Source organism: Lissotriton helveticus, chromosome 10 (assembly GCF_964261635.1).
Source record: "Lissotriton helveticus chromosome 10, aLisHel1.1, whole genome shotgun sequence".
Taxonomy (NCBI): Eukaryota; Metazoa; Chordata; class Amphibia; order Caudata; family Salamandridae; genus Lissotriton; species Lissotriton helveticus.
The window spans coordinates 1,131,989,596-1,132,003,394 of NC_136071.1; the positions used below are offsets into that span (position 1 = coordinate 1,131,989,596).

Genomic DNA, 13,799 nt, shown 5'->3' on the forward strand with positions numbered 1-13,799 from the left:
TCATGAACATTTTGGCATGTGATGCAAAAACACATTTTATATCATGTCCATACCGTACATTTCGATTGTTCATGCCGCCTTCAATTGCGTAGTGACTGATAATGATGTTGTCCACTTTGACCATAGGTGGTGCTTCCAACTTTCATCCTGGAGAAAAGATCCCTGCTGGAGATGTATGCAAATTTCATGGCCCACCCAGACCTCTTTCTGTCCATTGCAGCAGGGGTGACGCCGGAGGATAGAATTATCCGATTTGTGGAATACTACCTGACGGCCTTCCATGAGGGCCGGAAAGGTGCCATTGCCAAGAAGCCGTACAACCCTCTCATCGGAGAGACATTTCATTGCTCCTGGGACGTGCCTAAGGCCAAAGTGAAATCATTTAGGACTACTGGTGGCTCTGCAGCCACCTCCGACCAAGCCATGCCCCAGGCCACGGGGTCGGGGAAGGAGGAACCTGAGAACTACAAGCTGAGGTTCGTGGCTGAGCAGGTGTCCCATCACCCGCCAGTGTCGTGCTTTTACTGCGAGTGCAAGGAGAAGCGAATGTGTGTGAACGCTCACATCTGGACCAAGAGCAAGTTCCTAGGAATGTCCATTGGTGTTTCCATGGTGGGTGAAGGTAAGAAAATACTTTTTTGAAATTATATCTTTTTGTTATGTATAAGATTTATGCTTGTTCAAGAACAGCAGTTGGCATAGGCAATCATGGGGTGCATACTTATATTGATCATGCATAGCACTTGCGAAAGGTGTCTTCTCTTGGTCCTGAGTATATTGGCTTATGCAAGCGACACATTTTTTTCGGAATCTTGCTTTTTCATCCTAGTGGAGACGAGGGCAACGCTGGTAGTTTTTATTATTTTTCAATAGGATGTTGCACACCTGCCTGTGGTCGGACCCACATCTCTGTAGCACAGATATGTACTGGTGGTCAAAATAACTTTTCTTTTTGGCCAAATCAGCCACATGAACTGAAAGAGGAAAGGAGAGGAGGGCGAATGGAGGATAGTAGTGAGTGATGCCCAACTCAAACGGGCATGTTGGCTCACACCGATGAAAACAGCAAGAAGGGCTTACAAATCTGCCGTCTTGGTTGGATAAGCCATCCACAGATTGAAAAGTGAACTTGGGAAACTGAAGTAGTACTTTGATGCCTTACACAAATTTGTAGTGATAAAGAATTAAATATTTAATAACAGAAACATATTCCATCCATTAGAATCTTGAATGCTCGCAATGTTAAGAGCTCTTCATCAGTGAGACTTGGATTACTGAATACAGCACCTGGTTTGGTCCCGGCGGGTTTCGAGTTCTGCCAGCTTACCCCGGTCCCAGAGAGACGATGTGGACTAGTGGCTGGCAATAAGGAAAGAGTACCATTCTTCTCACCTCTGCCCTATGAAATGTTTGATAAGGCTCAACCTCCCTCTCCCTCTTTGGGGAGAGAATGTGGCCTAACGGCGAGGGCGGTTGACCTCGGAGCAGGGGAACCGGGTTCGAGTCTCGGCAGGGACGCTCGACATGTTGTGATTCTGGGTAAATCACTTAATCTCCCCCTGCCTAACAAAAATGAATGTGTCCATCTATAACGTAACTGGTGCTGATGTAGATGTAAAGCGCTTTATTACCTTCGGGTCTAGTTTGTTCGATATATAAACTCCCCCCCAAAAACCTACCCTCATTCAATGTAAATCCCCTTGTTACAATATGGAAATCCTCTAACTGATCTCAGACCTCCATCTTGCTGGTCCAATTCTTTGGACAATCTCATTGGGTTGGTAGCTCAATGAACGCTAGACGTCAAGGCGGGAAATACCATCACTCACAATCGTGGGTGATTTTAACATCTTAACAAAGTGCATAGATGACTCAAAATGAGTTGCCTACCATGGAATTTTTACAAAGGCTATCCTCTTTCGAAATATGCACTGGAATATTGAATTTTATTAAGGGCACCTTGGAAATAGGAAACCGTATGAACAGCTAAACTTTTAAAACAGATCCTTTTAGCTTTATGCACCGGATTCTATTGCTCGGTTTTTTAAGATTTTAATGAGCTGCAGTTTATTTATTTTGACATTTTATTGAATTTGTCCTATGTATGCACGTATTTTATCAATGCACCCGTTTATGGCATTTTTAAGTGTCAAATAAAGATTTGAATTGGCATAGATAACTTAAAAGTTGTTGGCCTTTATAAGGATACATAAAGTCAATATTATTTTAACACAAAGACTGGGTCAATACAATTTATGTATCCATTTGTTTTAACCATATTATCCCTTTTATAGTATCTATACCAACCTCCAAGTGTGCCCACCAGGAGTCTGTAGTGTCAACAAGACCTTGGAAAATGTTGGACAAAGTCTAGTCACCCTGAGAGGCCTGCGGTGCTCCCTAGGGATGATCCCTAGTGATCCCTAGTGGAGAAGTGTGGCTCAATGGTTAGAGCAGGCAGACCTCGATACAGAGCTCTGGCCAGGGACCAGGGTTCGATTCCCGCCTCGGCGGGTCTCAGGCTCATTAATTCCCCTGACCGGATATTCTCGCCTCAGTGCCTGTTCTGATCATGGGTCCCGCGCTGCAACTCTGGGCAATAGCTTGCTTAGTCTCCACAACGGCCCCCACAACGCGAGGGATGCCTGGTCTGCACCATGGGGGTGCCCAGGAGTGGACACTACTCAGGGAAAGCCAGGAAGGGTTCCCTTGTGGTATTCGTAAAAGCGCCGGGAAACCCACTGCGGGTAGCTGTGCGCTATACAAGTACAAAAACATTTACATTTACATATACCCAGAGAATCATGCCCAAAACTGGCAATGGGATTGGACACCCCTTCATGTTTAAACACTTGTTGGAGTTGTAATAAGAATACAAATAATAAAACACACAGAGATGGCGGTATACAGAGCACCAAACTGCAATGAATAAGCAAAAAAAGAAAGTTAGAAGACTTTAGACTAGAGACACCACCATGACGTTCTGCTGCTGAGTTCTGTTGCCATCATCACCATTATTATGATATGCAGTTTCAGTTTATTGGAAAGCCAATAAAACACTGTAAAGTGTAGAGTTAATCCGGGTAACTTCACAATTATATGCAAAATTTAGAACATTTCCATAAATTCATCAGAAAAAATCCTTAAAATCAGCTAATAGACATAAGTAATAACACCACCACAATAATCAGTTAACATCATTATTACGGCAATTTCTGACGCACTTTACTCAATTACACTGTCTCTCATTCCAGATTTAGGAAGTGTTACCTGGAGTAGCTCAGAAGACCATGCATTTTACTTTGAATAAGTTAAGGGTTTTCTTTTGCCGTGATCTATGGTGGAGAGAGTGGCACGAGGATTCCTCCCTCGATTGATGTGTAATTTCTGCCTGAGGTGCAGATAGGGCCGGACTGGCCGTTGCGGGCACCGGGCAAACCCCCGGTGTGCCGCAATGGTGGGGGCTGGTTTGGGCCCCTGGGGGCCGTTTTTGTTACAGGACTGTTTATGCAGCTGCAAAATCGGCCCTACAACAAAATCGGCCGAAAACCTGCCCTGGCACAGAGTTCGGCGGCACCCCCAAACTCCCCACCGGCGGGCCGGCCGAGCACTTTGCCAGGGCCGGGTTTGGTTCCCAGTCCGGCCCTAGGTGCAGAGACTCCTATTAGAGGTCAATGACTTAGTTTTATTGATCAAGTATGTCATGGAGCACCTGAAGTGCATTTGTGGATTTAAAACGACGGTTTACTTCTGAAGAGACCTCCTGGCATCTGAGACTTGGTTATTTCTCTTGTCTCCTGTTGCCGTCTGACTCCCATGTTTTTCACATTTTGTAACTTTACCAGACTTTTTTAGGAGAGACCTATCTAACAATCTAGCATGCACACCACCTCCTATGTGGAAAACTTTAACTGAAGTGGAGCTATGCTTAGGATTTGCACCCTCTCGTCTGTCATCCGGACCAGTAGGTCAGCCTAAGCGCTGGGAGGCCTCCGGGTAGCCATGCGCTCTATAAATGCCCCTTTCATTTCATTTCACTTCATTTGTCTGAGACCTCCAACATTAAATATATGGGTCTGAATCCCTATGGGACTTGGATCTGCATTGACAACTGGTAATCGACCAAACTCTTACGTTTTTTACTGTTCCTTTAGGAGCTACAGGTGGCTAAGTCTCAGAATCATTACTACAGGTTCATCACTTTAAACTCCATCTAGTTTTTACAAAGTGTATTTCAGTAAAGAGAGTTATTGTTTACCCAGATTGTGATTTCAAGGGCCATTTTGTTATGGTATGTAAATGTATGTATTTATTTGGTGTTTTTGTAATGCACCGGAATGCCTGAACTAATCTTAGCTACTTGTAGTAACTTGGGCTGCATGGAGCAGGGTCAAGACTAATTAGCAATGGCTGTGTACAAGCTGGTGGGAAAAACCTTGAAGGATCTGGATGCAGCTCAAGTAATTGCCAGTGGCTGAGATGAATTCAAGCATTCCAACCATCACACTTTTTGTATACTTTAGCACGTTTATCTGATCAGACACTGCCACCCAGTTCAGTGCAACTAGTGGTGACAGGTCGGAGGTGAATGGTGCAACTGGTGAGGACATGTTGGAGACGAATGGTGCAACTGGTGGTGACACGTTGGAGGTGAATGGTGCAATTGGTAGTGACACGGAGGCGAATGGTGAAACTGGTGAGGACATGTTGGAGGCAAAGGGTGCAACTGGTGGTGACATGTTGGAGACAAATGGTGCAACTGGTGGTGACATGTTGGAGACGAATGGTGCAACTGGTGGTGACACGGTGGAGGTGAATGGTGCAATTGGTGGTGACATGTTGGAGGTGAATGGTGCAACTGGTGGTGACATGTTGGAGATGAGTGGTGCAACTGGTGGTGAATTGTTGGAGACGAATGGTGCAACTGGTGCTAACATGTTGGAGGTGAATGCTGGTAGTTTTAGAGACATGGTCCTTGTAGTCCTGTCCGTGATTGTTAACACAGTTGAACACACAACACAGTGCAACTGTATTACATTGATAGTGGGGGTCTTGTTGTTACATGATGCTCGCCTTTCCTGTGTTCCCATATTCCCATATATGTCCGTAGAAGAGCTTTACAACCTACGGTGCGCTCAGCATTGTTTGTTTGGTATACAAAAAGAAGTGCTTCACAAGCTAAGGCGCGCTCAGTATTATTGTCTGTCTGTATACAAGAAGTGCTTTAGGAGCTAAGGGGCACTCAGGATTATTGTCTCTTTGGTTTACAAGAAGTGCTTTATAAGCTAAGTTAGCTTAGTATTATTGTTTGGTATACAAGAAGTGCTTCACAAGCTATGGTGCTTTCTGCAGTATTGTCTTCTGGTTGTACAAGAAGTGATTTACAAGCTACAGTGCACTCAGTATTATTGTCTGTTGGCATACAAGAAGTGCCTTACAAGCTAAGGTGCACTCAGTATTATTGTGTGTTTGGTTTACAAGAAGTGCTTTACAAGCTAAGTGAGCTTAGTATTATTGTTTGTTTGGTATACAAGGTGTGCTTCACAAGCTAAGGTGCGTTCTGTAGTATTGTATTTTGGTTGTGCAAGAAGTGCTTTACGAGCTGCTGTGCGTTCAGTTTTATTGTCTGTTTTTATACAAGAAGTGCTTTACAATCTATGGTGCACTCAGTATTATTGCTTGTTTGGTTCTGTAGAAGAGCTTTACAACCTACGGTGTGCTCATTATTATATTTGTTTGGTGTACAAGAAGTTCTATACAAGCTAAAGTGCGCTCAGTATTATTGACTGTTTGGTTTTCAAGAAGTGCTTTACAACCTATGGTGTGCTCAGCATTATTGTTTGTTTGTTACACAAGAAGTGCTTCACAAGCTAAGGGGCATTCTGTAGTAATGTATTTTGGTTGTACAAGAAGTGCTTTACAAGCTACAGTGCGCTCAGTATTATTGTCTGTTTGGTTCTGTGGAAGAACTTTCAACCTTCATTGCGCTCAGCATTATGGTTTGTTTGGTGTACAAGAAGTTCTTTTCAAGCTAGAGTACGCTCAGTATTATTGTTTGTTTGGATCTGTAGAAGAGCTTTACAACCTATGGTGTGCTCTGTATTATTGTTTGTTTGGTGTACAAGAAATTCTTTACAAGCTAATGAGCACCCATTGTCTGTTTGGTATACAAGAAGTTATCTACACGATAAAGTGCGCCCAGTATTATTGTCTTTTTGGTATACAAGAAGTGCTTTACAAGCTAAGTGAGATTAGTATTATTGTTTGTTTGGTATACAAGAAGTGCTTCAAAAGCTAAGGTGCATTCGTTATTATTGTCTTTTGGTTGTACAAGAAGTGCTTTGCAAGCTACGGTGCGCTCCGTATTATGGTCTGTTTGTATACAAGAAGTGCTTTACAAGCTAAGGTGTACTCAGTATTATTATTTGTTTTATTCTGTAAAAGAGCTTTGCAACCCACAGTGCGCTCAGTATTATTGTTTGTTTGGTGTACAAGAAGTTCTTTACAAGCTAAAGTGTGCTCAGTATTATTGTTTGTTTGGTTCTGTAGAAGAGCTTTACAACTTACGGTGCGCTCAGTAATATTGTCTATTTGGTATACAAAAAGTTCTTTACTTTAGGTGCACTCAGTGTTTCTGTTTATTCAGCATTGTTCAATAGCTTTATATGGTAAGATGCACTCTGTATTAGTGTTTCTTCAGTACTGTTGAAGAATTTTAAAAGCTATGGTCCGCTTAGTGTTTCTGTGTGTTAACTATTGTACAGGAGCTTTGCAAGCTATGGTTCTCTCAGTAATATTGTTTGTGGATATTATAAAAGAGCTTTGCAAGCTTAGGTTCTCTCAGGATTATTGTTTGTTCATATAATAGAAAAGCTTTACAAGCTATGGTTCTCTCAATATTATTGTTTGTTCAGTACTGTAGAAGTGCTGTGAAAGCGAAGGTGCGCTCAGTATTATTGTCTGTTTGGTATATAAGAATTGCTTTACAAGCTTAGGTGCGCTCAGCATTTATGTCTGTTTGGTATCTAAGTAGTGCTTTACAAGCTAACGTGCGCTCAGCATTATTGTCTGTCTACAAGAAGTGCTTTACAAGCTAAGGTGCACTCAGGATTATTGTCTCTTTGGTATATAAGAAGTGCTTTACAAGCTAAGGTGCGCTCAGCATTATTGTTTGTTCGTATTGTAGAAGAGATTTACAAGCTTTAGGTGCGCTCAGTGTTTCTGTGAATTCAGCATTGTTCAATCGCTTTACATGGTAAGATGTACTCCATATTAGTGTCTCTTCAGTACTGTAGAAGAGTTTTAAAAGCTATGGTTTGCTTAGTGTTTCTGTGCGTTCACCATTGTACTGGAGCTTTGCAAGCTATGGTTCACTCAGTAATATTGTTTGTGCATATTATAAAAGAGCTTTGCAAGCCTAGGTTCTCTCAGGATTATTGTTTGTTCAGTACTGTAAGAGTGCTGTGAAAGCGAAGGTGAGCTCAGTATTATTGTCTGCTTGGTATACAAGAAGTGCTTTACAAACTAAGGTGCGCTCAGCGTTATTGTCTGTTTGGTATACAACAAGTGCTTTACAAGCTAAGGTGCGCTCAGCATTATTGTCTGTATACAAGAAGTGCTTTACAAGCTAAGGTGCGCTCAGCATTGTTGTCTGTTTGGTATACAAGAAGTGCTTTACAGGCTAAGGTGCGCTCAGCATTATTGTTTGTTCGTATTGTAGAAGAGCTTTACAAGCTTTAGGTGCGCTCAGTGCTACTGTGTTTCTGTGCGTTCACCATTGTACAGGAGCTTTGCAAGCTATGGTTTTCTCAGTAATATTGTTTGTACATATTATAAAAGAGCTTTGCAAGCTTAGGTTCTCCCAGGATTACTGTTTGTTCATATAACAGAAAAGCATTACAAGCTATGGTTCTCTCAATATTATTGTCTGTTCAGTTATGTAAAAGTGCTGTGTAAGCGAAGGTACACTCAGTATTATTATCTGTTTGGTTGTACAAGAATTGCTTTACAAGCTAAGGTGCGCTCAGCATTATTGTCTGTTTAGTATACAAGAAGTGCTTTACAAGCTAAGGTGTGCTCAGCATTATTGTCTGTATACAAGAATTGCTTTACAAGCTAAAGTGCGCTCAGCATTATTGTCTGTTTGGTATTCAAGAATTGCTTTACAAGCTAAGGTGCGCTCAGCGTTATTGTCTGTTTAGTATACAAGAAGTGCTTTACAAGCGAAGGAGCGCTCAAGATTAGTGCCTGTTTGGTATACAATAAGTGCTTTACAAGCTAAGGTGTGCTCAGCATTATTGTCTGTATACAAGAAGTGCTTTACAAGCTAAGGTGCGCTCAGCATTGTTGTCTGTTTGGTATACAATAAGTGCTTTACAAGCTAAGGTGTGCTCAGCATTATTGTCTGTATACAAGAATTGCTTTACAAGCTAAAGTGCGCTCAGCATTATTGTCTGTTTGGTATTCAAGAATTGCTTTACAAGCTAAGGTGCGCTCAGCGTTATTGTCTGTTTAGTATACAAGAAGTGCTTTACAAGCGAAGGAGCGCTCAAGATTAGTGCCTGTTTGGTATACAATAAGTGCTTTACAAGCTAAGGTGTGCTCAGCATTATTGTCTGTATACAATAAGTGCTTTACAAGCTAAGGTGTGCTCAGCATTATTGTCTGTATACAATAAGTGCTTTACAAGCTAAGGTGTGCTCAGCATTATTGTCTGTATAGAAGAAGTGCTTTACAAGCTAAGGTGTGCTCAGCATTGTTGTCTGTTTGGTATACAAGAAGTATTTTACAAACTAAGGTGCGCTCAGCATTATTGTTTGTTCGTATTGTAGAAGAGCTTTACAAGCTTTAGGTGCACTCAGTGTTTCTGTATATTCAGCATTGTTCAATCGCTTTACAAGGTAAAATGTACTCCGTATTAGTGTTTCTTCAGTACTGTACAAGAGTTTTAAAAGCTATGGTTCGCTTAGTGTTTCTGTGTGTTCACCATTGTACAGGAGCTTTGCAAGCTATGGTTCTCCCAGTAATATTGTTTATGTATATTATAAAAGAGCTTTGCAAGCTTAGGTTCTCTCAGGATTATTGTTTGTTCATATAATAGAAAAGCTTTACAAGCTGTGGTTCTCTTAGTAATATTTTTTGTGCATTTATAAAAGAGCTTTACAAGCTTGGGGTTCTCTCAATATTATTGTTTTTTCAATACTGTAGAAGAGCGGTGAAAGCGAAGGTGAGCTCAGTATTGTTTTTGGTCAGCACTGTAGACAAGCTTTACAACCTACGTTGTGCTCAATAGTATTGTTTGTTTGGTATTGAAGGAGTGCTTTGCAAGCTATGGTTCTCACAGTATCATTGTTTGTTTGTATTAAAGAAGAGCTTTACAAGCTAAGGTTTGCTCAAGGTTCCTGTATACCCAGCTTTGTGCAAGTGCGTTCAGGTTTGTTCAGTAATGTACAAGAATGCAATATGGGCTCTCAATGGGTTTCTTCAGTGAGTGGGTCCTAAATATGTTAACTTCTGCCTTAAACTGCTCCAGCGCCTTGAGGCTCCTGCCTCCTCTCCATGCACGCTCCCTCTCATGCTTTTGATGCCTCTTGCTCTCTCGGCCTTCACACTCAACCACTCTTTAACTTCCATCTTTTGCCTTTCTTGCTCACCCTTCTGTTAAATTTTGCTCTTTTCTCACACTTTATCACCCTTCTGCTGTCCGCTCGCTTGTGCTCTTTCACACCCTTCTGTTGCATTTTGCTGTTTTCTCCTTCTTTTTCTCAAACTATTGTCATCATTTTGCACTTGTCTCGCTCTCTTTTGTACCTCTTTGCTCTTGTCTCACACTTTATTTTGTGTCTCTTTGCTCTTTTCTTGCACTTTCCCACCCTTTTATTGCCTTTCCCTGCTCTTTTCTCATGCTTTTTCATCCTTTTTGTGCTTGTTGTTATTTTTTTCAGCATTCTGCTGCCTTTCTCTGCCTCACCCATGCTTCGTTATCCCACCTCCACCACCTACACATCCTCCCTCCCATGCCGCCACTCCTTCCTGCACTGCAGTCTAGCCCTTCTCACTGCCGCCTGCACTACTCCCCTATCCCAGGGCCTACTTAAGAGTGGCCACAGTGAGAGCATCAAAGGCAAACCTGTTTGCACCCATCAGTGCCTGGACTGTGCCCAGCTCAACACACACTTGTCTTTCCACCACTGTAGGCTACTCTGCAGTGCTCCTCCAGCTTGTGAACCTAGGGTGCCCATCCATGCACACCTACTATGCCATACCCCGGCACATGGAATGAGCATTCACCTGATCCCACCACCACTTCACCTGCAACACAACACCCACCATGCCCTCACCACCCACTAACAGCGCAGTTTCCACACCAACCCACAAACATACACCCCAAGCCAAGCTTTACTGCATGCCCCTCAACACCACCTCACTCAGAAAATACACCATGGAAATCTGGGACATCCTACACAACGATGCTCGGGATCTAGTCTTCCTTATGGAAACATGGCTAACCTTCGAGTCCGCACCCAATATCACCAAGGCTATCACAGCGGGATACAGACACTCACATGGAGACCGCCAACACAGACCAAGAAGAGGAATCATAATCATATTCAAAAACTCGTACACTGTACTGCAATAAAACAAGCCACACCCCCTACATGGAGCATCTGCACTTCAAGCTACATATGTCAGCAAAATACTCTCTAAGCAGAACCCTTGTATACTGATCTGCAAGACTTATAACCTTTTTCGCCAACAACATTGCTAACTTCATCGTCCCCTTCACCATTGACTCCAGCAACTACATCCTACTAGGAGACTTTAACTTTCACCTTGAAGACAAGAGCAACTCCAACACTACTAGATTCCTTGAGAGCTTAGAGAACCTGAGACTGTCACAACAACACATCACCGGACCCACACACTATGACAGATAAAGCCTCAACCCTCTCTTCACCTGGACTGACCACGCCATCATCCATTCTTTATCAGCGTTCCCTGCCTATCGAGACCCACCACAAACATCTCCAAATGAATCTGGAGCAGCATTGAGGACTCCAACTTGCTGGACCCCCTGTGTCAGAATCAACCTATCTCTACCAGCGACCTAAACAGCGACATCAAAAACCTGGATAATGGATCACAAAATGCGTCAACTCCCTGGCACCACATAAACACAACATACAGAGAAGAATATGGACGCAGGCCTGCTGGTATACTGAGGAACTCAGTGCAACAAAACAACACTGCAAACACCTGGAAAGAAAATGGAGAGCAAACCACCTAGAACTCAACAAAGCCCTGACATGCCATGACAAGCCCTCAGATGTTACCACCAACAAATCAAAGAAAAAATAAGATGGCCTCACGAGAGTTCATTGACAACAGCGGAAAATAAATCTTCACAGTCATCAAAGACTTCACTTGCCCAGCCTCCACCACCAACTGCATCACCCCCTTGCAAGAATTATGTGACAATCTCTCAAAATTCTTCAGTGACTAAATCAAAGCCATAAACAACAACTTTGAGCCCCAACCAAATTGTTGCATCCTCACTGCCAGCCTAATCTCAAACATCCACGCTTGGGTAACACTCACCATGAAAGAAACATCCAGCATCATAACAACCATCCACTCCGGGGCACCTACAGACCCCTACCCCCACCGCAGCCTCAATATGGGAGCCATCTCTGTCAGCAAAGCCCTCACTCACATCATGAACAGCTTCATCACTTCTGATATGTTCCTGGATGCTTGGAAACACGTGATGATCAATGCACTGCTGAAGAAACCCTTGACAGACCCCACAAAGACAGACATACAAAGACCCGCTCTCAACTGGATTTTTTCCTTCCTCTCAGCAATAACACAAAGAGTCAAACCACCACCCTACACACCGAAGGCCGAAAACCTCACATGTGGAGTGGCCCAAGAATAAACACTCAGCCCAAAATTATTCACCATTATCCGCCGCCTAACGAAACCCACCACAAACATGGGCAAATGAATCTGAAGCAGTATCGAGGACTCCAACTCGCTGGACCCCCTGTGCCGGAATCAACCTATCTCTACCAGCGACCTAAACAGCAACATCAAAAACATGGATGAATGGATCACAAAATGTGTCAACTCCCTGACACCACATAAACACAACGCACAGAGAAGAATATGGACGCAGGCCTGCTGGTATAGTGAGGAACTCGATGCAACAAAACAACACTGCAAAGACCTGGAAAGAAAATTGACAGACCCCACAAAGACAGACATACAAAGACCCGCTCTCAACTGGATTTTTTCCTTCCTCTCAGGAATAACACAAAGAGTCAAACCACCACCCTACACACCGAAGGCCGAAAACCTCACATGTGGAGTGGCCCAAGAATAAACACTCAGCCCAAAATTATTCACCATTATTGTGACTCTGCTGACTGATATTACAACATCAACATACTCTGCTACGCAGATGATATCCAACTGATATTCTCCCTTTCCGACAAGAACCCTATTACTAAAATCATCTTGCCACATTCATGACTACAGTAAGGTCATAGATAAAAACTAACTGCCTCAAACAAAACACAGACAAAACTGAAGTAGTGATCTTCGGAAGGAAGGCCTCTGCCTGAACTCCACCTGGTGGCCAACTAACCTGGAACCCTCACCCACCACCATCACAAATGCATGAAATCTTGGAATCATCCTTGACTGCAAGTTCGACATGACAACCCCAGTAAATGCAGTGATCTCCACCTGCTTCCACATCATTAGGATGCTACAAAAGATCTTGAAATGGATACCTGGAAACAGCAGGAAATGGTTACCAATGCCTTGATCACCAGCAGAATCGATTATGGCAACACACTCTATGCAGGAATCATTAAGAAGCTCCTGAACCGGCTCCAGACCATTCTAAACACCACAAATCTCATACTCAACCTTTCTTGTCACATCCACGTTACCCCACACCTCAGAGAACTGCACTGGCTGCCATTCCACAAACGCATCCATTTCAAACTGCTCACCCACATATACAAAGCACTACACAGCTCCGGCCCTGCATATCTTAACGGCCGCATACACTTCTAGCTTTCAGGCACCTTAACTTAGCTGGACACTCACTGGCATGCATAGGCGGTCTCCGGAAAGCCACAGCTGGAGGCCAGGCCTTCTCAAATCTCTCCCCCAAACCAGGGAACTACCTCCCACACCACATCAGAGCCTCCTTATCACTTCTCGAGTTCAGTAAGAAGCTGAAAACCTGCCTCTTTGATTAACCTCACCTCTCAACAGCGGCTTGCCCACCTGCAAAGCACCTGGATAGCTTCACAGGTGATTAGCGCACTATAAACATAACATAACATAATATAAACATCTGACTGTTCGAAAAATGCCCTGTTGTGTTGGATCTGGTTGGTGACATCCCAGCAGTAGTACCCAAGCTTTGCTACAGCTATATCACTGCTTTCATCCCCCTCTGGACTGCTTTGCAACCCCTGTGCTGTGCCAAATGTGGCTACTGATCTCCAAGAATTAAGTACACAGAAGTTATGTTTGTTTTGCAGTTGGGCTGCTTGTTCCTGTTAGCAATCTCTATTTATTAACATGCTGCAGCCGCACTTTTCTGCAAAATACTGTATAAAAAATACTCTCGCCTTCAATCTAGATGAGAGGTCACGTGATATCATTGAGGCAATGGACCTGTGATGCCACTTTCCTCTTCTCTAATTTGGAGAAAATGAGGGCACGCTGCCCATCTTTAACGTTTCTGTTTGTGTACTCCACTGACCTACTTTAGAAGA

General features: G+C 43.2%; 1 protein-coding gene across 2 annotated transcripts in view; it reads left to right on the top strand.

Moving 5' to 3' along the window:
- Positions 1-13,799, top strand: part of OSBPL10 (oxysterol binding protein like 10) — a 784,850-nt gene that overhangs the window by 711,148 nt on the left and 59,903 nt on the right. For both annotated transcript variants that reach the window (XM_078663937.1, XM_078663936.1), the window contains one exon: positions 127-622. In XM_078663937.1, coding sequence (XP_078520063.1) covers positions 127-622 — 496 coding nt within the window. The remainder of the gene's footprint in view (positions 1-126; positions 623-13,799) is intronic.